We start from the raw sequence: 23016 nt of genomic DNA, 5'->3' as shown, positions 1-23016 counted from the left end.
GGATCATTACCATTCTTTTTTATAATTTTTCTTTAAATTTCTATTATGGCCTTCTTTTGCTGGTGCATGGAGGCCAAGGTCTAGTTGGTAGGGGAAGGGATTTCTCTCTCTTGCCAAGACCGACATTTGAATTTGGAAGTTAGATCTGCACATGATGCAACTCTACTGTATCATTTACTTTTATACACATTCCTGGCAGCCTAAAACCGAACAAATCTTGTCTACACTGTCTATGTGGATCTGTCTGCACTTCAGTCATAAATATTTACATATGTGCACTTACAACAATTATTAAAAGTAACTCAATCTTCATCTAGTACAAGTAAACATAAACTATGCCACCTCTATGCTTGGTGCTGGGAGTAAAAGGAATATAAAAACTAATTAAATTAGTCAATATTACTTGTTTTCAGAACATTTTGTGGATTATCTTATTTAATTCTTAGAGAACCTTGGAGACAGGTACCATTATTTTCATTTTATAGGATGAAGCTGAGACACAGAGGGGTTAAGTAAGTTGCCCAAGGTCACGCAGCTGGACCATAATCCCAACCCAGGCTGCCCAGCTGCAGAACCTCCCTATGGAAAGGCTGCTCTCACTGCCACTGTCCCTTCCCCGTCTGCTCCCCAAGGAAGAACACCATTGAGATAGACATGAAAATCCTGAGGGTCCATTGAAAGTAAAGTATCTTCCTGTAGTCCAGGCACACACCAATCTAGCTGCCCTGGTCAGGGACAATTCTCACCCCACAGGAAGTCACTCTCTCCTGCGGGCAAACCAGTCCCCCAGTGCACCACTCAGGCACTGGAACCAGGAGAGCAGGGCTCCTACTGGCCATCCAACTTGGCCTTATGCAAACTCAGCTTCTTAAGCTTTCCTTTATTTAGTCACACAAAGGGGAAGGACACCTCTGTTCAGGTACCTGGGAGGAAGAAACCATCTAGCCTGGCGTTCAGGATAGGGCCCGCCTGGCAAAAGGGAGACTGTGCCAGCCTTCAGCACCGACCTCTCCTCTCCTCTCCTGAAGCTGGGGTCCAGCTGTGAGCACTCTTGTTATCTTTTCTAAGGGCTCTAAGGAAAACCATTATCCTGGGGGACAGTGACACTGTGACTTCCAGCACACAGAAATAGGTTTTCAGCACAGGGACATGAGCAGATGTGTCTGAACTACAGTCTGTGTGACCTTTGGCAAGTCACTCAACCCCTCTGGACTAGTTTCCTCTTCTTCAAAATAGGGAAAACCAAAGTTTCGCCTTCTGGAGTTGTTTGGAGGTTCATATAAGTGCCTAGCCTATAGTCAGCACTGTCTGAATGCTATCACTGCATTTTATCTGAGCAACCTCAGCCAGGTGCTCAATGGAAGGGGACTTTCTCCCAGACTTTAAGAAGGTAGGTGTGTGTCCTTCTAGGGCAATGCTTTTCAACCTTTTTCATTTCATGGCACACATAAACTAATTACTAAAATTCTGTGGCACACCAAAAAAAAAAAAAGTTGTATTTTTTTGCTGATCTGACAAAAAAAATGTATAATTTTGATTCATTCACACTGTACAGCTATTGTGTTGGCTGTTGTCATTTTTTGTTTGTTTGACAAATCTAAGGGAAAAGAGGCCAGTGTCCATGACTAAATATCAGGTAATGCATGTTTTAAAAATTCTTGCAACACTTCAATTGAAAATCGCTGTTCTAGCCCCGGCTGGTTTGGCTCAGCAGTTAGAGCATCATCCCATGCACCAAAAAGTCATGGGGTCAATTCCGGTCAAGGGCACATACCTTGGTTGTGGTTTGGTTCCCAGCTCTGGTCAAGGTCATTCGGGAGGCACAATCAATGTTTCTCTCTCTCTCTCTCTCTCTCTCTCTCTCTCTCTCTCTCTCTCGTTTTCCCTCCCATACTATCTGAAGATAAATGGAAAAGTATCCTCAGGTGAGGATTAAAAAAAAAAAAAAGGGAAAATCAATGTTCTAAGGAGACAGCTGCAGGCGATTCTTGTTATTTACAGTAATAAATAACATACAGTCTCCTACAACACTGAATTAGCCAAGACTGCTCCCAGGGATCTACAAGGCTAAGTTCTTTGGAGCCTCTGGTCACATTTTCATCAACTGATCAACACATAACTTTGTTTTATGTGTCTTTTTGTTTAAAGGCACCTTATTTAATATATGTTGTTAATTCCCTAACACTGAACTCCTGGCCAGCACAATGCAATTTAGGCCCGAAGGAAGCTCCTTTAACATGCATACTGGCTCCCTACGGCACCCCACCGCTTCTCGCCCTTGGGAACAGCACACAGCACTTCATCTCTACACTTAAGGGTCATTTAAACTACAAATTACCAAGGGAAAAACATGGTATTTTAGACTGCAAAAAGGACACTTGCTTATGGTTTGAGAGCTGACACAAGAAAGCAGAAGGGTGCCTTGTTCTACCTCAGCTGGAACCTGTGTTGGGTGACTCAAATTTTTTGCTGCTCTGCATGTATGCATCCCCATGAATGCCACAAATGACTCAGAGTACTGCCAGCCCTGTGACCAACGGAGCTGCCTTCCTAAGCAGGACACTGGCCCAGGCTATGCTGGCTGAGTGAGGGGCAGTGCTGGATTCCAAGGGGGCAATACCCAGCCCAAGAACCAGGCTGCGGCCCCCTCCTCCTAGCCCCTCTCAGGTCAGGCCCTGCCCTGCACCTACCGCATGCCACTGTCCAGTAGACCTGCGAGTCCTGGGTCTGGTGCAGGATTCGATAAGGGGCCACTCGGGCGCTGGAGTCCAATACCACATCTAAGGTGCCCACAAGGAGACCTGGGAGCAGGGAGAGAGATGGAGAGTGAGGCACTAAGAGCTGAGCCTGGCAGCCAGGACAGGGCCCTGAGAAAGAAACAACCTATAGCACATAACCTCTTCTATCGGATGACTTCTTTTTCCTCATGTCTGATCCCTACCAAAAAATCACCTTCCACTTCTTCCTGGAAGCTGCTGTTTATCTTCCTGTTACAGAAACACCTTCAGGCAGGGGCAGAACCAGCCCCCCTCCCCCACCTGAATCACATTATTTATTGTATACAGACCCAATGATGCCCCATCAAATAAAACCACACGGCTTTGAGGTCCTGGGTCTAGGAGCTCAGGTTGATGGGAGGTAGTATCCGAATACAGGTTTTATGAAGCCCAAAGCTTAAACAATTTGGGAAGCCCTCTTAAAGAAAACAACAAAATCAGTTTTGTAAACAAATATTTCTTTAGAATAAAATAGTACAACATTTAAAAGTTAAAAACAAAATACCACAAAATCCAGAAAAATTATACAATGTGTTTTATTAATTTCCAGACATCACTTAAGATACATTCCCACCCCCACCTCCAGCATTTTTGGTGTACTCTGATGGTTTTTTTCATAAGATAATGACTTTGTCACATCATTTTCGAAATCCACAACAGGAAGATAACATAGTCTTTTCTCTGCCACAGGATCATTTTTATTATGAAAAGTTTAAGGAAGTTCTTTGCAGCATTGAAAGTCATGACTGAAAAGGACATGCAAATTTTTAGAAGTATCCAAATTGGGAAAACTTTATCTAGTTTTTTTCATCCCTAAACTGAAGTATTTTAGGGCATTTTAAAATTTCTTTCTCATCACAATATACCCTTTGTCAATGTCACTATTTCCCCCAACAAATCAGAGGAAAAGTCTACCTTGACTCATTCCTCTTCATTAATTGAATTATCAAGCTATCTAAAAACGTGTTCAGGACTTCCGGTCAAGATGGCGGCGTATGTAAACGCAGTAGCGGTATCGCGTCCTCCCACAACCACATCCAAGTTACAACAAAACTACAGAACAACCACCATTCAAAACTGCCTGAAATCAAGCTGAATGGAAGTCCAACAACTACGGAATTAAAGAAGCTGCATCGAGACTGGTAGGAGGGGCGGCGGCTGCACAACGGGCTGGTCCCACACCCACGTGTGGCGGATAAAAATCAGGAGGATACCTCGGCTGGGAAGGTCCTTCCTGAGGACTGAGGGGTCCCCGTCCCACACCAGGTGCCCTGCTCAGGGTTCCAGTACCAGGAAGAGAATCCCCATAAATTCTGGCTGGAAAAACCAGCAGGAACTGAGGCTCAGGGAAGCTGACGTGGCTGGAGCCCCAGGCAGCTCCCTAAAGGGCCCGCGCACGGACTTATCAGACTCTCTCCCTCTAAGCTTGGAGGGGAGGCAGCTCGAGGAGAACCAGAGACATACAGAGAAGAGCTGTTTGGCACTGGAGCGAGGGCTGGAGAGGGGGCTTTCTCCGGGACAAACTGCTGTCAGAGGCCTTTGTTCCTTTGGTGAGCCCTTCCCTGGGGCGGCAGACAGCCGCCATATCTGGGACTCCAGCAACCTGGTTCACACTGGTAGCCCCGCCCTGCTGACTCCCTGAGACCCCACCCCACCCAACTTTCAGTCCCACCCAAGCTGTTGGCACTTGCTTAACCATAGGATTGGCCTGACTTGGATCCTGCTTCAGGTTTTCCTAAATTTTTTCAAGCGAGCAGCATCTGGTCTCAGCTAGCCCCATACCGCTCGTTAAGTAATACACAGAAACAAACACAGGGAGGCAGCCAAAATGGGGAGACAAAGAAACAGGTCCCAAATGAAAGAACAGAACAAAACCCCAAGAAAAGAACTAAGCGAAATGGAGATAAGCAACCTAACAGATGCTGAGTTCAAAATACTGCTTATAAGGATGCTCAATGAATTCAGTGAGGGCCTCAAGAGCATAAAAAAGGACCAGTCAGAAATGATCGATGCACAGTTAGAAACGAAGGAGGCTTTAACTGAAATAAAGAATAATTTACACAGCTTCAATAATAGAGTACGTAAATCCAAGGAGCAAACCATCGATTTGGAATATAAGGAAGCAAAAAACGCCCAATCAGAACAGCAAAAAGAAAAAAGAATCCAAAAAAATGAGGATAGTGTAAGGAGCCTCTGGGACAACCTCAAGCGTGCCAACATTCGCATCTTGGGGGTGCCGGAAGGAGAAGAGAGAGAACAAGAAATCGAAAACCTGTTTGAAACAATAATGGCAGAAAACTTTCCTAACTTGGTGAAGGAAACAGACATACAAGTCCAGGAAGCACAGAGAGTCCCAAACAAGATGAACCCCAGGAGGCCCACACCAAGACACATCATCATCAAAATGCAAAAGGTTCAAGACAAAGAGACAATCTTAAAAGCAGCAAGAGAAAGGCAGCTAGTTACCTACAAGGGAGTTCCCAAAAGGCTATCAGCTGATTTCTCAAAAGAAACTTTGCAGGCCAGAAGGGAGTGGCAAGAAATATTCAGAGTGATGAAAAGCAAGAACCGACAACCAAGATTACTCTATCCTGCAAAGCTGTCATTTAGAATCGATGGCCATATAAAGACTTTCCCAGACAAGAAAAAGTTAAAGGAGTTCATCACCACCAAACCATTATTATATGAAATGATGAAGGGTCTTTTTCAAGAAAAAGATAAAATATATGAACAAACAAAATGGCAATGAATACATATCTATTGACAATGGAATCTACAAACAAAATGAACAGGTAGAACAGAAACATTCTCATAGATACAGAGAACATTTTGTTGGTTGCCAGATGGGAGGGGGTTTGGGGGAATGGGTGAAAAAGGTGAAGGGATTAAGAAGTACAAACTGGTTACTAAACTGACAAACCTCAAAGGGAAAGGGGCTGGGGGGGGTGGGAAGAAATAAACCAAAGAACTTATATGCATAACCAATGGACACAGACAACAGTGTGGGAAAAGGCGGGAGGGAGGCGGGAGTGGGGAGGAGGGAGTCATTAGGGGGAAAAAATGTGGAACATCTGTAATACATTTAACAATAAAGATTTAAAAAAATAAATAAAAAAAATAAAAATAAAAACATGTTCATTGTTCCTATTTAAAATTTCCTTTTTCCTTTTTGCAAAAAGAAATCCTCACTGGAGGATATTTTTTCCATTGATTTTTAGAGAGAGTAGAGAGTGGGGGGAGAGAGAGATGTGAGAGAGACACATCGATTGGTGGCCTCCTGCACACACCCCAACTGGGGCCAGGGATCGAACCTGCAACCCAGGTATATGCTCTTGACTGGGAATAGAACATGTGATCCTTTGGTCCTCGGGCCCACCCTATAACCACTGAGCTAAACCAGCCAGTGCTTTATTTTATCCTTTTAGTGAAGTCTTACTTTTGATGTGATCTCAAAGTATTTTGTTACCATTTTCCTGTTGATGTCAGAATCATTTCTATTGATTTTATTACTCAAGTTAATACTTGTTTTATATCCATTTTAACCACTTTTTTCCTTCCAGTCTTTATTAAAATTACTGATTACAGCCCTGGCTGGTTTGGCTCAGTGGTAGAGCATCAGCCCATGGGCCAATGAGTTGTGTGTTTGATTCTGGCCAAGGGCACGTACCTCAGTTGCGGTTCATCCCCGACCCTGGCTGGGGTGGTGGGGGAGGCAACCAGTCGATATGTCCCTCTCACGTTGATGTTACTTTCTCTCTCCCTCTCACTCTAGCTGAAGATAAATAGAAAAAATATCCTCAGGTGAGGATTTTAAAAAAAATTACTCATTACAGAAGAAGGTACTCTCTACATACATCCCAGTCAGGTGTCTGTAATTTCTCACTTGTTTTATTGAAATGTTCTAAAATGCCTTTTTAATTGCAGTTAAAATAGCATATTCAAGTTTTACCAGTGTTTGGAATAAACTCTTTTTCATGATTTCTCTTCCGGTCTTGGAAATTCTATTTTCATCCTTATATTGTTGACAAGACCTGAAAGCTTTATAAGCTTTCCTCAGACTCTTCAATGAGGAATACAGGTTGGCAGCTGTTTATAAAAAACAGCTGAAATAAAACCACACCACTCACTGTTCATTTCCTAGGGAGACGCATTCAGGAAGCCATGTCTATGGTGGCACAGAGAAGGCCATGGCAGTACTCACAAAACCTAGCTAGAGTGGGGAGTTCAAGAAGTGGTTTCCTGGGGGAACATGGGGAGCTCTGTCTTGGGGGACATAAAGAAAGGAATGAGGTGGAAAGGGCTTTCTCTGGGCAGGAAGGTAGGCCACAGAGGGACCCATTTACTTGCTGAGATAATCTACAGTAACATAGAGCACAGAACAAGGTTTGAAGTACACTGGAGAACTGACACACTGGTGCAAACAAAAGGTACTGGGCATTTGCACCGAAATTTCCTATAGGGGCTTGCAGTAGCTCCCAAGGGTGACCACTGGTCAGCTTCTTCAGAGGGGCTGATGCCTCACCTCCACTGGTGAGGAGGCAGGTTCAGCACTGGCTCCCATGCTTCTCAGAGAGCCTGAGGCACTGAAGGGAACATAGTTTTCTTGGGAATGGTACAGTCTCTTTCACATTAGGAGGTGTGGCCCACATGAGGCTGGCAGCAGAGGTCTCCCATGGGAAGCCTCTGCATCTGGCAGGACTATATTAGCTACTAATGTTTAAAATCTGGACATTTCACAGAAAATTCTCTTGATAAATAAGAAGATCTGGCAACGTTGGGCACCCAGTCCTGTATGGCAACAACAGGGCACCTGAGGAGCACAGGCACTGGTCCAGCCTTGAGCTTGACACAGCTCTGCTCTGGCAGTGCCTGCACAAGCCCTGAAACATGAGGGGCCTCTGACACCTGCAGAGGTGGCTCAGCAGATATTCCTAGGGGGTGCCTGCCTGTCCAGCCTCATCCTGGGTGAGTGGAGATGCCCACATAGGTACAGAAACACCCTGCCTAGCTCACCAGAACAACCATACACTGGTCATTTGGCAAAGACTTGGTTTGTAGCTCCAATGGCGACAAGAATCAGGAAAGGAGGGCAGGAGAAGCTGGAGGGACGGGGCGGAGGCCAGCCTGCAGCTAGGGGAACCTCTGATCTTGCTAAAAGGTCAATTATTTGGTGAGCTGGGAATGAAGAAGGCAAAAGGAAAGATGTGCTGTATATCTTGGCCCCGTCAGAGGCCCTTGGGGAAACTGGGGAGAGGAAGAGGCCCGGGAGATCTTGCTGACTTTCAGCTGTGAAATCCCACTCCAGGAAGCTACACACACCTCGGCTGAGCACCGGGAAGCTCACCAGCACCAAGTGCGGGCAGAGGCCGCTGCCAGCCTTCCCAAGTTGACCGAAATCTCCCGACCTGCCTCCTAAGGCCAGCGCGTTGGTCTTCCTCCTGCCCTCGTCCCACCCCCGCCACGTCCTCCCCGCCACCCTTTGCTGGGGCCCTACAGCAAGCAACCCGGTTCTGTCCTCAACCCCCAAACCCAGCCCCTGCCTCTTGTCCCCGCCAGGCCCGGCCGCGCACCCTAGTACCACGACGCGCTGACGTGCGCGTCCGCGACAGCGAGTTGAGGCCCGGCCTGCCCGTGCAGGTCGTCCGGCCCCGCCACCGGCGCGCCCTTCCCGCCAGCGTGCTGCGTGCGTCTCACCCGTGAGGCCACCGCCCCTGCCGTGGCCCCGGCGCCGCTGCAGCACGAAGAAGGGGTTGGCCCGTTCTGTCACCCACAGCGCGTTGGCCACAAGCACCTCCTCTGGGCACAGCCACATCGTAGGGCCACTCGCACCGGGCCCGGCCCGCCAGGCGGAAGCGTCGCCGCCGTCGCGCGATGGGACCGAGCGGGAGGGCGGAGCAGGCGGCGCCCCCTAGCGGGCGGCCCGACTGCAGGACGCCGGCGCCCAGCTCTCCCGGCTCTTGGTGTCCATGTAAGCCACGCCCCACAAGGCCCCGCCCACGCAGGGCACTTGTCCCCGCCCGCCTGCTCCCGAGTGTAAGGCTCCCCCTTCGCCCCAGGCCTCAACGAGGAGCGGTCCAGCCCTGCGGTCACTGGCTCTGCCCGGAGTGGACGAGCCCACAGACCAAGAGGAAGTGGTTGTGCAGAGAGCAGAGACCCTGACGTTTTGTGAAAACATGTCCAGGGTTTGGGGTAAAGTGTAAAGAAATAGTGTTTGGAGGTACACTTTTGGCTGATTGGCCAGTGCGATCATTGGACGTTAACATTGCAAAGGGCGGTTAGACAATTGTAATAACTCCCTAAATGTTGACACTCGGACCCCAGGAGCCGAGGACAGGTTTTCAGGAAGCCCCGAGGCTGGCAGGATCCTCAAATATCAGTGCAGTACACTAAAGCTGGGTGACCCTGGGGCCTGCGGAGGTTTCTGCATAGGCGTGGGCGGGCAGCACACCACACTGGGATGCGGGTCGCTGCTCTTCCACTGCTGGCCTATAGGAGTTGAACCCCTTACAGCCAGAACACTGGCAGGGGAAGAGGCGAGTAGTATATGCAGAACGTCTCGGTCCAATTGGGGTGCATGATTACTCTGCTGGCCAGAGCCTGCCAGGGTCCGGGAGGAGGGCAGAGGGAAGGGGTGCTTTAGAATCACCCTGGGAGGCTTAAGCTAGTTTCGAATTGGGTTTCTGTCACTGGCATTAAATAATCCAATATGATAGATGTCGATATAAACAGGTGGTTTCATGGTTGACAGAGTAATCAAAAGACTTCTGAAATGTTAATTAAGACTCTGAGTCAACTTTCAAGATGTAGAGGCTGGTTTTCTTTAAACCTTGGAAGCTTACATTGATAACATGTCCTTGTGATCTCAAGAATTTGGAAATGATTGTTAACACCCAGAAAGGAGGTGCGGGTTATTGGTTTGTTCATTCTGTTCTCAAACTTGAGCTGCATCAGAATCACCTGCAGTGCTTGTTAAACTACAGATAGCTGGGCCCCACCTCAGAATATTTGTATTTCTACCAAGTCCTGATGTGATGTTGATGCTGCTGACCTGGCGACTACCTTTTGAGAACAAATATTTATTGAGCACTTAGGCCTACTTCATTTTCCTCTATTTTCTAAGATATAATTCACATTCCATAAAATTCACCCTTTTAAATTGCACAATTCAGTGACTATTAGTATATTCACAAAGTTGCACCACCATTACCACTATCTAATCCAGAACATTTTCATCAGTTCCAAAGAGAAACCCCTTACCTGTTAGCAGTCACTCCCCATTCCTCAATCCCCTCCACTCCTGGCAACCACTAACCTATTTCTATCCCTATAGATTTGTCCATTCTGGACATTAGATAAAATCATACAGTATATGACTTTTGTGTCTGGCTTCATTTAGTTACTATAACCTGTTTATGGTTCATTCATGCCATAGCATTGTGTCAGTGTTTCATTTTGTTTTATGGCTGAGTAATAGTCTATTGTATGGATAGGCCACATTTTGTTGATAAGTTCATCAGTTGGTGGACATTTATGTTGTTTCCCCTTTTGAGCTGTTGTGAATAATCATGCTATAAATTGCTGTATACAAGTTTTTGTGTGTACATGTTTTCAGTTCTCTTAGGCAGGTTCCTAGAAGTGGAATTGTTCAGTCATATGGTAAGGTCATGTTTACCTTTTTGAGGAACCACCAAGCTGTTCTTACAAAGCAGCCGCACCATTTTCACATTGGCACCAGTGATGTGTGAGGGTTGCGGTTTCTCTGCATCTCCTCAACATTTGTTATTGTCTCTCTTGTTATAGCCATCCTAATAGGTGTGAAGTGGCACCTCATGTCGTTTGAATTTGCAGTTTCCTAATGACTTACAATATGAAGCATCTTTTCATGTACTTGATGGTCATTTGTTTTTTCTTTGGAGAAATGTCTGTTCACATCCTTTGTCCATTTTAAATTGGGTTGTCTTTTTATTGTTGAGTTGTAAGTTATTTATGTATCTGGGATACTAGATTTCTTACATTATTTTAAATCTAATCCTCACACGATAACCCTATAAGGTAGATATTTTATGGTCCCTATTTGAGAGATAAACCTAAAATCCAGACAGGTGAAATGATCTGCCAAATTCATAATAGTAAGTGGCAGAGGTGGTACTCATGTGCAGACCTTTCTGGCTCCAACTCTTTTATACTTATATGGGACATCTGGGTCTTTGTTGCAGCATCCACTTCTTCCTATGCAGCATTTTTATTTTGCTGTGGGGACCACACCTTTTAACTCTCTGAACCTGTCTTTCAGGTGAAGATGAATGCTCTCCTGGGTGGCAGAAGTAGAACCCATGCTGACCTTGGCTATTGGCATATTCTACCTCTGTGACGACAGTGGCCAGTTTGGTGATGGTTATGTCCTCCCAGCAAACCAGTCAAGGTTAAGGAAATGCCACTCTGCCTGGGTTACCTCTTAGGGAATTATATCATCTCTAATGCTCATGAGGCTACCACTACCCTGAGCCTGAAACTGAAGTTTACCTGGAGGAAGCAAAGCTAGCAATGTGCCCTGGTATCAGTATTTGAGGACCAACCAATGCCATATCCCTGAAACAAACATACCCTGGCATTTTACCTTTTGTGAGATACTCACTGCATTCTCCTTTTGCTTAAGCCAGTTTTAGTTTAGATTTCTGTAAGAGTCCTCACTAATACAAGTTACCACCAACAGTATTCCATGTGGCAAAGCAGCTTTTTCAATAGGTTTTTATTTAAATTATTATATTAGTAAATCCTACATACAGGTATACACTATTGGCATATCGGTATATACCATATAATTTCACTACTTAATTATACTTACATCAACCATATGGACCTAAGAGTTGTGCTGCTCAGAACATTTTAAAGGGCTTATAAGATCTGAGTGCCAAGAAATCAGCTCATAGTCTACTTGCAGGTGTGTGTGTTCTAGACAAGGTAACTCCTCCTAAGTGAGCACCCACAGTAAGCTAATGATCAATTTTGCTTCTTGGATCTCTGATGTGTGTTCTTTCTGGCACAAGCTAGCCAATGGTGGATTAAAATTCAGGTGCATAGTTTCCCTCATCACTCAAGGTGGAAGCTAAGCCATTTGCTACATTTAGGTGTTGTAGTTAGAAAAATAGTTTATATGCCATCCTCTGAGATGTTGTGCATAGTTAGCAGGAACCCAGAGTAAGAGAGGCTCTTTGACCCAAATATGGGCAACTTTAATATTTGATGAGTACAAAAGCTACTGAGGGTCAAAAACAACTGTGACATATATGGCCTATGGTTTGGACCAACTCCTTCTCTTGTACAGGAACAGGATTGTTCTATTAAGGGATGATTGTTCTATTTAGGGATGGACCCTAAATAGCATTTCCTAGCTTGTAGTCCTTTCCTGTTTCTGTAATCAAACTGATCAAGTTTCCTTAGAGCCACTACCACTTGGGAGCAGACCCTACTTCCCATTCCCAGCTTGACACTAGAATCTGGTCCTAAGTACTGGCCTAGGGCACCACTCCTCCAGCTTGGTTAGCAGCCAGGCCTGGCACTATGAATGGACATAGTACCCTCTCTGCTTCTCTCCAGGATGGCATGTGACATCTCAGGCTGGGCACCCAGGAAAGGAGTTGGGACCCTGGCACTGGTCACACCTGGTAACCTGGTCCCCATGACATTTTAGCAATCACTAGGTAGTTAGCATTTCTGCTTGGGAGCAACTTACTCATCTGAGGGAAAGAAATGACCTGGATGTTACAGTCTGCCTACCCCACCCCACTTCTTGTTTTGACAAACATCTCGGTTCAGTACTTTCCAGTCATTAGAAAAGTCCTTTAATGTCACATAGTGTAAATACACTTGGACTTAGATGTGGATGAAGGATAATTCTGAAAGCAAATAAGAGTTTACTTTGTGTTGGGTTAAATTTGTAAAAATAGTTCAGAACAGTCATCTGTAATTTTCAATAGTTGCCAGTAGCTGTAGAACTTTCTGGAGAGAAAGGGTGATCACTTCTGGGGGGCGTCAGGAGCCTGTCAGGCTCACCCAATGACTGGCACCCCCAAGTGGACCATAGTGGACTGGTGAAAATTGAACTGTTTCAGTCCAGCATTAAACAGACTGAGGCCCTGGTTGGTTTGTCTCAGTGGTTAGAGCATCAGCCCATGGACCAAAGGGTCGCAAGTTTGATTCCTGGTCAAGGGTACATACCTGGGTTGCAGGTTCAATCCCCAGCCCTGGTCAAGGTGGCTGATTGATGTGTCTCTCTCACATCAATTTATCTCTCTCTCTCCCTCTATCCTTCTCACTGAAGGGTCCACCATAACTGAGAAAAGGGTACTCATGATATCCTCCAGCTCTCAGCTTTTCCACAGAAGGAGAATATGCGTGGTTTATGAAGGCGCTTCTTGCTAAGCTGGACCGCCACTCTGGGCTCGAGCACACATGCTCAACAGCTCCCTTGGCACCAGCAATGCTTTGCCAGGCCTGCTGCTTCTGAAAAAGTCAGTTCTTTCAAGTTGCCAAACTAGGCCTGTGCTACCCCAGACTCTCCATCTCTCAAGGTATAATCCTGTGGACGATTCCATGGGAGAAACAGGGAGAGCCCAACACAGAGGTCTGCGCACTACAGCAGTACTGAATCCTTCTGAAAGTTCACTACTCATGTTGCATGAAGTTTAAAGTGTTTGTTTTTTGTTTGTCATAAACTATCTTCCTTCTTCCCCAAGTCCAAGTGAACGGAAAAATGGCATGAGCTAGGGTGAACTTCGAGAAGGAAAACCCCAAATAAGACCCAGGTCACGAACTAGGGGCCCCCACAGGGCCTTGTGGGACCATGAGAGCCAAGTTTTGGGCGCAGATATGTCATTCTTTCAGCAACTGAGGCTGAACCTACCCCTTCCCCTCCAGGGTCCCTGAAGGCTCCTGGGATGCAGCCCAGTTTGTTGGGATCTTCCAGGACACTCTTAAGAAAGAGGGCAAACTGATTTCCAGTCAAGATGTTGGCGCAGGTAAACGGTACTTGCCTTCTCTCACAACTACATCAAAATTACAACTAAACTACAGAACAACAATCATTAAGAACCATCTGAAATTGAGCTGGTCCCACACCCACGTGTGGCAGGTAAAAAAATCAGGAGAGATACCTCAGCTGTGAAGGTCCTCCCTGAGGAGTGAGGGGTCCCCATCCCACACCAGGCCCCCTAGCTCAGGGTTCCAGTGCCAGGAAGAGAAGTTCCCATAACTTCTGACTGTAGAAACCAGCAGGAATTGAGGCTGAGGCTTCTAGAGTCCCAGGCAGTTCCTCTTAAAGGGCTCATGCACGGACTTACTTGGATTCTCTCCTTCCAGGATCCAGCATGGGGGAGGCAGCTTGAAAGACACCAGAGACAAATGGGGAAGAACTGAGTTGTTTGGCATTGAAGTGAAAGCCGGAGAGGCAGCTTTCTCCTGGACATACTTGCTGGCAGAAGCCATTGTTCCTTTGGTGAGCCCTTCCCCCTTGGGGCTGGCAGACAGGTGCCATATCTGGGACTCCAGCAACCTGGCTTACACTGTTTGCCCTGTCCTGGTGATTCCCTGGGACCCTGCCCCATTCTACTTCAGGGCCCACCCAAACTGTTTCCTTTGGCTTTACCATAGGACTGGCCTGTCTTGGCTCCTGCTTCAGAGTTTACAAAATTTTCTCAAACAAATAGCATCTGGTCTCAGCAAGCCCCATACCTCTCACTAACAGGCCTCAGATCTGGCACTAGAAGCAGCCAGCCTTGGTTCACAGCTAGACTTTGCTTCGGCACCTCCAAGCCCAGCACAAGAAGCAGCCACCAGCAGATCATTTTGTAGCTTATGCCTGGTGGCCCCATGTAGAACACAGCCAGTGGCTGATCTTGCCCCAGAGCCAGCACACCCAGTGGACAGCTTCAGACCACAGTGAAGCACCACCACCCAACCACCTCCACATGCGACACACTGAAGGAGTGGACTCTGTGGTTATCAGAACTTTGCTGAAGGAAGTTTTGCTCTGTGTAATTGGTCCCTGCACAGCTGGTCCTCCAAGGTAGTCAGAGATCAGTGGTCAGTGGGTACAGCCAGTCCTTGCAGCTAATTAGCCTGAATAAATTCCTCTTATTGAAATGCCAACACCAACCAAGACTCAATTACAGTGCACACGAGGTATGCACCTCAAGGGACCAGCTGGGGTGATCATAGTGGCTGTGCCACTGGACCCTACAGGACACCTACTACTATAGGCCACCCTACAAAGCCTAGGAGATATAGCAACTCTACCTAATACATAGAAACAAACCCAGGGAGGCAGCCAAAATGAGAAGACAAAGAAATATGTCCCAATTGAAAGAACAGAACAAAACTCTAGAAAAAGAACAAAATGAAATGAAGATAAGCAATCTAACAAATGTAGAGTTCAAAACACTGGTTATAAAAAAATCTTAGTGAGAACATCAACAACATAAAAAAGGACCAGTCAGGCCCTGGCCAGTTTGGCTCAGTGGTTAGAGCGTAGGCCTGCGGTCCACAGAGACCCAGGTTTGGTTCCCGCTAAGGGCATGTACCTCGGCTGCAGTTTGTCCACAGCCCTGGTTAGGTCATGCGGGTGGGGGCCACTCGTGTTCCTTTCACGTCAATGTTTCTCTCTCTCTCTCTTCCTCTCTCTCCTTCCCGCTCTATCTGAATAAAAAATGGAAAAATGTCCTTGGGTGAGGATAAAAAATAAATAAAAAATTCAAAAAGGACCAGTCAGAAATGAAGGATGCACTAAATAAAGTAAAGAATAATTTACTGGTAATCAATAGTAGAGTAGATGAAGCCAAGAAGCAAACTATTGATTTGGAATATAAGGAAGCAAAAAACACCCAATCAGAACAACAAAAGAAAAGAGAATAAAAAAAAAAAATGAGGATAGAATAAGGAGCCTCTGGAACAACGTCAAATGTGCCAACATTTGTATCATGGGGGTGCCAGAAGAAGAGAGAGAGCAAGAAATTGAAAACCTATTTGAAAAAAATGACAGAAATGTCCCTAACTTGGTAAAGGAAACAGGCATACATGTCCAGGAAGCACAGAGAGTCCCAAACGAGATGAACCCAAAGAGTCCCACATCAAGACATGTCATCATCAAAAAGCAAAATGTTAAAGACAAAGAGAATCTTAAAAGCATCAAGAGAAAAGCAGTTCATTACTTACAAAGGAGCTCCCATAAGACTATCAGCTGATTTCTCAAAAGAAACTTTGCAGGCCAGAAAGGAGTGGCAAGAGATATTCAAGGTGATGAAAAGCAATGACCTACAACCAAGATTACTCTGTCTTGCAAAGCTATCATTTAGAAGTGATGGACATATAAAGAGTTTCCCAGACAAGAAAAAGCTAAAGGAGTTCATCACCAACAAAACAGTATTATATGAAATGTTGAAGGGACTTCTTCAAGAAGAATAAAAATATGAACAATAAAATTGCAATAAATACATATCCATCACCCTGGCCATTTTGGTTCAGCGGTTAGAGCATCTGGCCTGTGAACCAAAAAGTTGCAGGTTTGATTCGGGTCAAGGGCATGTACCTTGGTTTGGTTCAGTCCCCGGCCCTGGGGTTGTGCAGGAGGCAACCAGTTGGTGTGTCTTTCTCACATCGATGTTTCTCTCTCTCTCTCTATGTCTCCTCTCTCTGTCAGAAAATAAATGAAAAAATATCCTCGAGTGAGGATTAAAGAACAACAACATATCTATCATCAATTGAATCTATAGACAAAATGAACAAACAGAACAGAAACAGCCTCTAGATACAGAGAACTTTTAGTTGGTTGCCAGATGGGAGGGGAATTGGGGGGATGGGCAAAAAAGGTGAAGGGATTAAGAAGTACAAATTGGTTGTTAGACTGATAAACCACAAAGGGAAGTGGGGAGGGAGGGTGGAAAGAGATAAACCAAAGAAGTTCTATGCATATATGCATAACCAATGGATACAAACAATAGTGTGGGGAAGGCAGGAAGGGGATGGGAGAGGGGAGGAAGGGGTCAATAGAGGGAAAAGGGGGGAGCATATGTAATACATTTAACAATAAAGATAAGGAAAAAAAAAAAAGAGCAAACGTCCGGATTTGACCAATACCCCAGAGGAGCCCATGGACACAAAGGGGCTCCTGACCTTGCCTTAGCCCCCGTTACCCAGTCTTTCAAGAACTGGGTGTGAGTTGGGGACCTGGAGCCGCAGAGCAGTGAGGTGGCCAATCAGAGACATGGACTTTGCAAGAGAAACTCTTCCCCGCAAAGCACAGGCTCCTGAGCTCTGTTCATGTTTCACAGAACAGTAAGGAAAGCAGAATTCCATGCAGGCACAGCTCAGTCACCTCACCTCCATGTCATTCTTTCTTTCTTTCTTTTTTTTTTTATCATCCTCACCCGAGGACATTTTTCCATTTCTTGTTCAGGTACAGTGGGAGGGAGAGAGAGGAAGAGAGAGAGAGAGAGAGAAACATCGATGTGAAAGGGACACATCGAGTGGTCGCCACCCGCACAACCAACCAGGGCCGGGGACAAACTGCAACCGAGGTACGTGCCCTTAGCGGGAACCGAACCCGGGTCTCTCCGGACCGCAGGCCGACGCTCTAACCGCTGAGCCAAACCGGCCAGGGCCATGTCATTCCTTCTGTATTTTCTCTGATGTTAGGATACCTAAACTATATAAGGCATTTTACAGTCCTGCTGACAGGACCTCACTTGTGTCAATGGGTATTATGTGAATACATACACTCAACACTCATCCTTGGTCCAGTGGGCTTTGGAATAATTTACCAATGAAGCCAAAAGAAAAGGCAAAACTTGATGCACCTCACTTGTAACAACTGCATCCTTACTCATGTGTGGAGCTAGGAGCAAATGCTGAGTCTGAGCCCAAACTTTTTTCTGGGAGTGGGTGAGGGCCAGCTGGTCTGTCTCTGGCACAGAGTAAACCCCACCTTTCTTGAATAGGGAAATTATACTCAGTGGTTTTTCCAAATTGGTTGCTGTCAGCAGCTCCTTCTTCTCACACCTAATGTCAGTCTCCCCAGGGCTTTACCCTAACCCTGGCTCTCATGTCACTGGGCAATTAGAGCCCCACTTGGCTTCCATTATCATCTGAGATAAGGGAACAGGCACAGCTACTCACTCACTCTGGGATTCTAACTCCAGTGAGTGTGGGTGGGAAGGAGAATGCATGTGTACATACTGTGTGTGTGTGTGTGTGTGTGTGTGTGTGTGTGTGTGTGTGTGTGTGAGAGAGAGAGAGAGAGAGAGAGAGAGAGAGAGGTGGGGGAAGAGAGGCGAGATTTGGGGCACCCAAGGGACTGCAACTAGATGGAGACTACTTCGCTAGGTATAGGTGACATGTACATTTAAAACAACTTCTCAGGAATGCTGATGCAGAGGGGCCAGGCCCTGATCATTCTTCCCTTACCAAACCTCTGCTGGAGAATCCAGAGCTGTATGTCCATGCCCACCTCTAGAGGCCCCGCCAGCCCTGAGATCCAAAGTGCCCCAGCAAGGGCTCTCCCTGGATCCCACCAACACCTACCCAGTAACCAAGACTAGCAACTTGGGCTTCTACTTCAATCTTGTGGCTCCCTCCTTTTCCACTTTCAGTCAGACCCTGATCTCAGGCCCAACTGTGAAGTTTTCATTTCCTTTTTTCTTTTTAAAAATCATCTTTATTGTTGAATGTATTACAGATGTTTTTCCCCATTGACCCACTCCTCCTCAGTCCCACCCCCCTCTCCTTCCTCACACTATTGCTGGTGTTCATTGGTTATGCATATGCATAGAAGTTCTTTGGTTTATCTTATCTCACCCTCCCTCCCCCCTTCCCTTTGAGGTTCATCAGTCTAACAACGAATATGTGCTTCTTAATTCCTTTATCTTTTTCACCCATCACTCCAGCCCCAACCAATCTGGCAAGCAACAAAAAGTTCTCTGTATCTGTGAGTCTGTTTCTGGACTGCTTGCTCATTTTGTTTGTAGACTCAATTATTGATAGATATGTATTAACTGCCATTTTATTGCTCATATTTTTGTTCTTCTCCTTCAAGAAGACCCTTTGACATTTCATATAATACCACTTTGGTGGTGATGAACTCCTTTAGCTTTTTCTTGTCTGGGAAACTCTTTATATGTCCGTTGATTCTAAATGATAGCTTTGGTTGTAAGTTGTTGCTTTTCATCACCTTGCCACTCCTTTCTGGCCTGCAAAGTTTCTTTTGAGAAATCAGCTGGAAGTCTTATGGGAGCTCCTTTGTAGGTAATGAACTTCTTTTCTCTTGCTGCTTTTAAGATTCTCTCTTTGTCTTTAACCTTTGGCATTTTGATGATGATGTGTCTTGATATGGACCTTAGTGGGTTCCTCTTGCTTGGGACTCTCCGTGCTTCCTGGACTTGTATGTCTGTTTCCTTCACCAAGTAGGGGAAGTTTTCTGTCATTATTGTTTCAGATAGGTTTTCAGTTTCTTGCTCGCTCTCTTCTCCTTCTGGCACCCCTATGATGTGAATGTTGGCATGCTTAAAGTTGTCCCAGAGGCTCCTTACACTATCCTCATTTTCTTGGATTCTTTTCTTTTTGCTGTTCTGATTGGGTGTTTTTTGCTTCCTTATATTCCCAATCGATGGTTTGCTTCTTGGCTTTACCTAGTCTACTATTGATTCCCTGTAAATTATTCTTTATTTCAGTTAGTGCGTTCTTCATTTCTGACTGGTCCTTTTTGATGTTGTTGATGTTCTAAGTTCATTGGAGGTCTCCTTAAGTTCCTGGAAGGTCTCAACAAGTTCCTTGAGCAACCTTATAACCAGTGTTTTGAACTCTGCATCTGGTTTACTGCTTATCTCCATTTTGTTTAATTCTTTTCCTGGAGTTTTATTCTTTTCTTTCATTTGGGACATTTTTCTTTGTCTCATTTTGGCTGCTTCCCTGTGATTGTTTCTATGTATGTGATAGAGCTGCTATGTCTCCTAGGCTTCATAGAGTGGCCTATTGTTGTAGGTGTCCTGTAGGATCCAATAGTATGGCTTCCCTGCTCACCCCATCTGGGCCCTTGAGGTATACCCTTCTGTTGTAATTGAGTCTTGATTGCTGTTAGCACGCCAATGAAAGGGATTTACTTAGGCTGATCAGCTGCAAGGACTGGCTGTGCCCACTGACCACTGGCCTCTGATTCCCTTGAGGATCAGCTGTGTAGGAGCCTACCACACAGAGCAAGAGTTACTTCATCCGGGCTCTGGTATCCACTCAGTCCACTCACTGAGTGTGTTATTTATGGAGGTGGTTGGGTGGTGGTGTTTCGATGTGGTCTGAAGCTGTCCATTGGGTGTGCTGGCTCCGGGGCAAGGTCAGCCACTGCCTGTGTTCTCTCTGGGATGAGCTACAAAGTGATCTGCCAATGGCTGCTTCTTGTGCTGGGCTTGGAAGTGCCCAGAAAAACCAAGTTGTGAACCAAGACTGGTTGCTTCTAGTGCCAGGCCTGGGGCCACTTAATGAGAGGTATGGGGCTTGCTGAGACCAGATGTTGCTTATTTGAGAGATTTTAGGAAACTCTGAAGCAGGAGCCAAGACAGGCCAATCCTACGGTAAAACCTTTGGAAACAGCTTGGGTGGGCCTGAAAGTTGGGTAGGGAAGGACCTCAGGGAGTCACTAAGGCAGGGCAAATAGTGTGAGCCAGGTTGCTGAACTTCCAGATATGGCGGTCGTCTGCCACCCTGGCAGCTGCACCCTCCCTCAGCCTCAGTTCTTGCTGGTTTTTCCAGCCAGAAGTTATGGGGACTTCTCTTCCTGGCACTGGAACCCTGAGCTGAGTGCATGGTGTGGGATGGGGACCCCTCACTCCTCAGGGAGGACCTTCCCAGCTGAGGTGTCCCTCCTGATTTTTATCCACCACACATGGGTGTGGGACCAGCCCTTCTGTGCCTCCGCCCCTCCTACCAGTCTCCATGTGGCAGCTTCTTTAATTTTGTAGTTGTAGGACTTCCATTCAGCTCGATTTCAGGCGGTTCTGCTGGTGGTTTTTCTGTAGCTTAGTTGTAATTTTGATGTGATTGTGGGAGAAGGTGATACAGCATTTACCTACACTGCCATCTTGACCAGAAGTCCCAACTGTGAAGTTTTCTGCTCTAGGGAGTCTCTGGCACCCAGGCATTGCAGTGCCCATCCAGCCCACACCTACCCCACGTCATCTCTGAACAGAGATTTGGGCCTTCCCTCAGCAAAGCTTCCCTGCCTAGCAAGTGACACCAACACCTTTGCCATCTCAAGCCCCCTTGGCTAGCCTTCATTGAAGGTGTTGCATTCCCAGCAACCTCAGGTGCTTCCAGGCCTCTCCACGGCTGCGCTATATCCCGATATGTGTGCCCTGGGAAACCCCCTCCTTCATGTATCACCCTCATTTCATCTGGTTTCACATCCCAGTTGGTTGGTAATGTTCACATCCCAGTAGGTTGTTAATGATTTCAACAACTAAAATCTTAATGATCACTGGATTCACCTGAACTTTGAGTATATGTGTTTGGCACATAGTGAGAATGTAATAAAGGTCTGTTGACAAAATTAGCCTTATACTCCTACCCTTTTCCTTCTAAATTCTACTTCCTGGAAATTAGTGTTTTTGTTGCATGACATTTATAAGCAGCAACCACTTGTCAAGGTGACCTCCTTGTTTGCCTATAGCAGAAACACTGCATAAATAATAAAGTTTAACAACAAGGCAACATTTTGATTTTTCTTTAGTTAAAACCAGTTTTGTTTAATATGTAGATCAAGGAAAGAACTGGACATGAGGGGTAATAAAAATATGAGAACTTATAAAGCCCATAGGAAACATCAAGTTAGTTAGATTTAGTAATCTTATTTTGTTCAAACCCTTTGTCACCACATCTTCTTTTTAAAAAAATCCTCACCCAAGGATTTATATTGATTTTAGAGAGAGAGAAAGAACATTGATGTGAAACATCAATCTGTTGCCTCTCGTGTTCCTATATGTGCCCCAACCAGGGATTGAACCCACAACTTTTTGGTGTATCAGAAAAGGCCCCAACCAACTGAGCCATCTGACCAGGGTGTGGATGAATCTTTTGAAGCTGGGCTGTTGCAGGCATATGGGCAGCTGGCAGGTGTTCAGGGAAGTACCTCATGGATGTTCTTAAGTCAGGCCTGAGGAGGGGCAGGGAGATAGAGCCTCTCTTAAAAAGTGGGGCTCACCAGACTTTACAAGGTGTTTTTAACCACCTGATGGTAGAACTTGTCTTCTACTCAGGGGGAAGAGGCAGGCCACCCTGAGCATACATGCTGCCCACTAACACCACCATTACCACCACCACCACCTCCAGGCCATCCTAAGCTTGGGCCTCCTCCTGTGGACAGCTGGGGTGTTTTCTGGCCAGCCATCTCTCCTCTTTCCCTGAAATAACAGGAAAGGAGGACTATGGGAAGTTCTTCCCTTAGGAAGTTAAAAATCACCAAATTGTAGGCATTTGCATTTTTACTGTCACAACTCAATTCCTGGCTGCTCCTGACCTCAGTCCACATGCATCCTGTGTTTGAGCTGCCAGTTCTGCACCCAGCTGGGCCAGTGGACAGGCTGGAGCCAGGCTCATCTCAGAGCAGTCCACTGCACGAACCTCTTCTGCCCCTTCCATTCCTCAAATAGTCCCTACCATACCCCCTCAAAAAATGATCAAAGGTTATCATACATTTCCTGGGTAATTACCATGGTGGCTATAAGACTTGCAACCACTGAGATGCTCATAAAATGTGGAAAAAGCACCTCTCCGTACCCCTAACCATGTCTGCCTGGCCAATAAACTCTACTACCTGAATATTGAGCTTCTCAGAGGCAGGAGTGGCCATGTTGAGATGTGTTCATGAAACTTTCATGAAAGCAGCCTGGCATTCTGCCCCTGCCAGGGTCCCTGGTGGCTCAGCAGAGAATTTCCCCTCAGCACAGCTGCCAGCAAAAAGGTTGTTATTTGAGACAAATCATGCCACCCTCAGTCCTCCCAAAGTGCATACCTTCACGAAGAAGTTACTACTGTCCCTCCTGACAAAGGCAAGACATGACGTAGCTGAGCAGGAAAGTGGACACAATTTTCAGGAAAAGGGTGTCTAGCTGGGATATAAAGCACTGTTCTGAGTGAACTCCCTGTAAGAAATGCCTCCTTGGTTATTCAACAGGGAATATGTGCACCAGATTTACCAGAAATT

At 46.0% G+C, this 23016-nt stretch overlaps 2 protein-coding genes across 4 annotated transcripts in view; both read right to left on the bottom strand.

Annotated features, from left to right (window-relative positions):
* The window catches only part of TBC1D9B (TBC1 domain family member 9B), a 49678-nt gene extending 41089 nt beyond the window's left edge, over nt 1–8589 (bottom strand). For all 3 annotated transcript variants that reach the window (XM_036241174.1, XM_036241176.1, XM_036241175.1), the window contains exons 1-2: nt 8472–8589; nt 2691–2801 (exon numbers count right to left, since the gene is read on the bottom strand). In XM_036241174.1, the coding sequence (XP_036097067.1) occupies nt 2691–2801; nt 8472–8589 (229 nt within the window). The remainder of the gene's footprint in view (nt 1–2690; nt 2802–8471) is intronic.
* The window catches only part of RNF130 (ring finger protein 130), a 288916-nt gene continuing 268595 nt past the window's right edge, over nt 2696–23016 (bottom strand). Inside the window, exon 11 of the transcript XR_004956501.1 lies at nt 2696–2801. The gene's annotated coding sequence lies outside the window, so the exon portion shown is untranslated. The remainder of the gene's footprint in view (nt 2802–23016) is intronic.

The sequence above is a fragment of the Molossus molossus genome, unplaced genomic scaffold (assembly GCF_014108415.1).
Source record: "Molossus molossus isolate mMolMol1 unplaced genomic scaffold, mMolMol1.p scaffold_m16_p_4, whole genome shotgun sequence".
Taxonomy (NCBI): Eukaryota; Metazoa; Chordata; class Mammalia; order Chiroptera; family Molossidae; genus Molossus; species Molossus molossus.
This window is presented reverse-complemented; position numbering and strand designations above follow the sequence as displayed.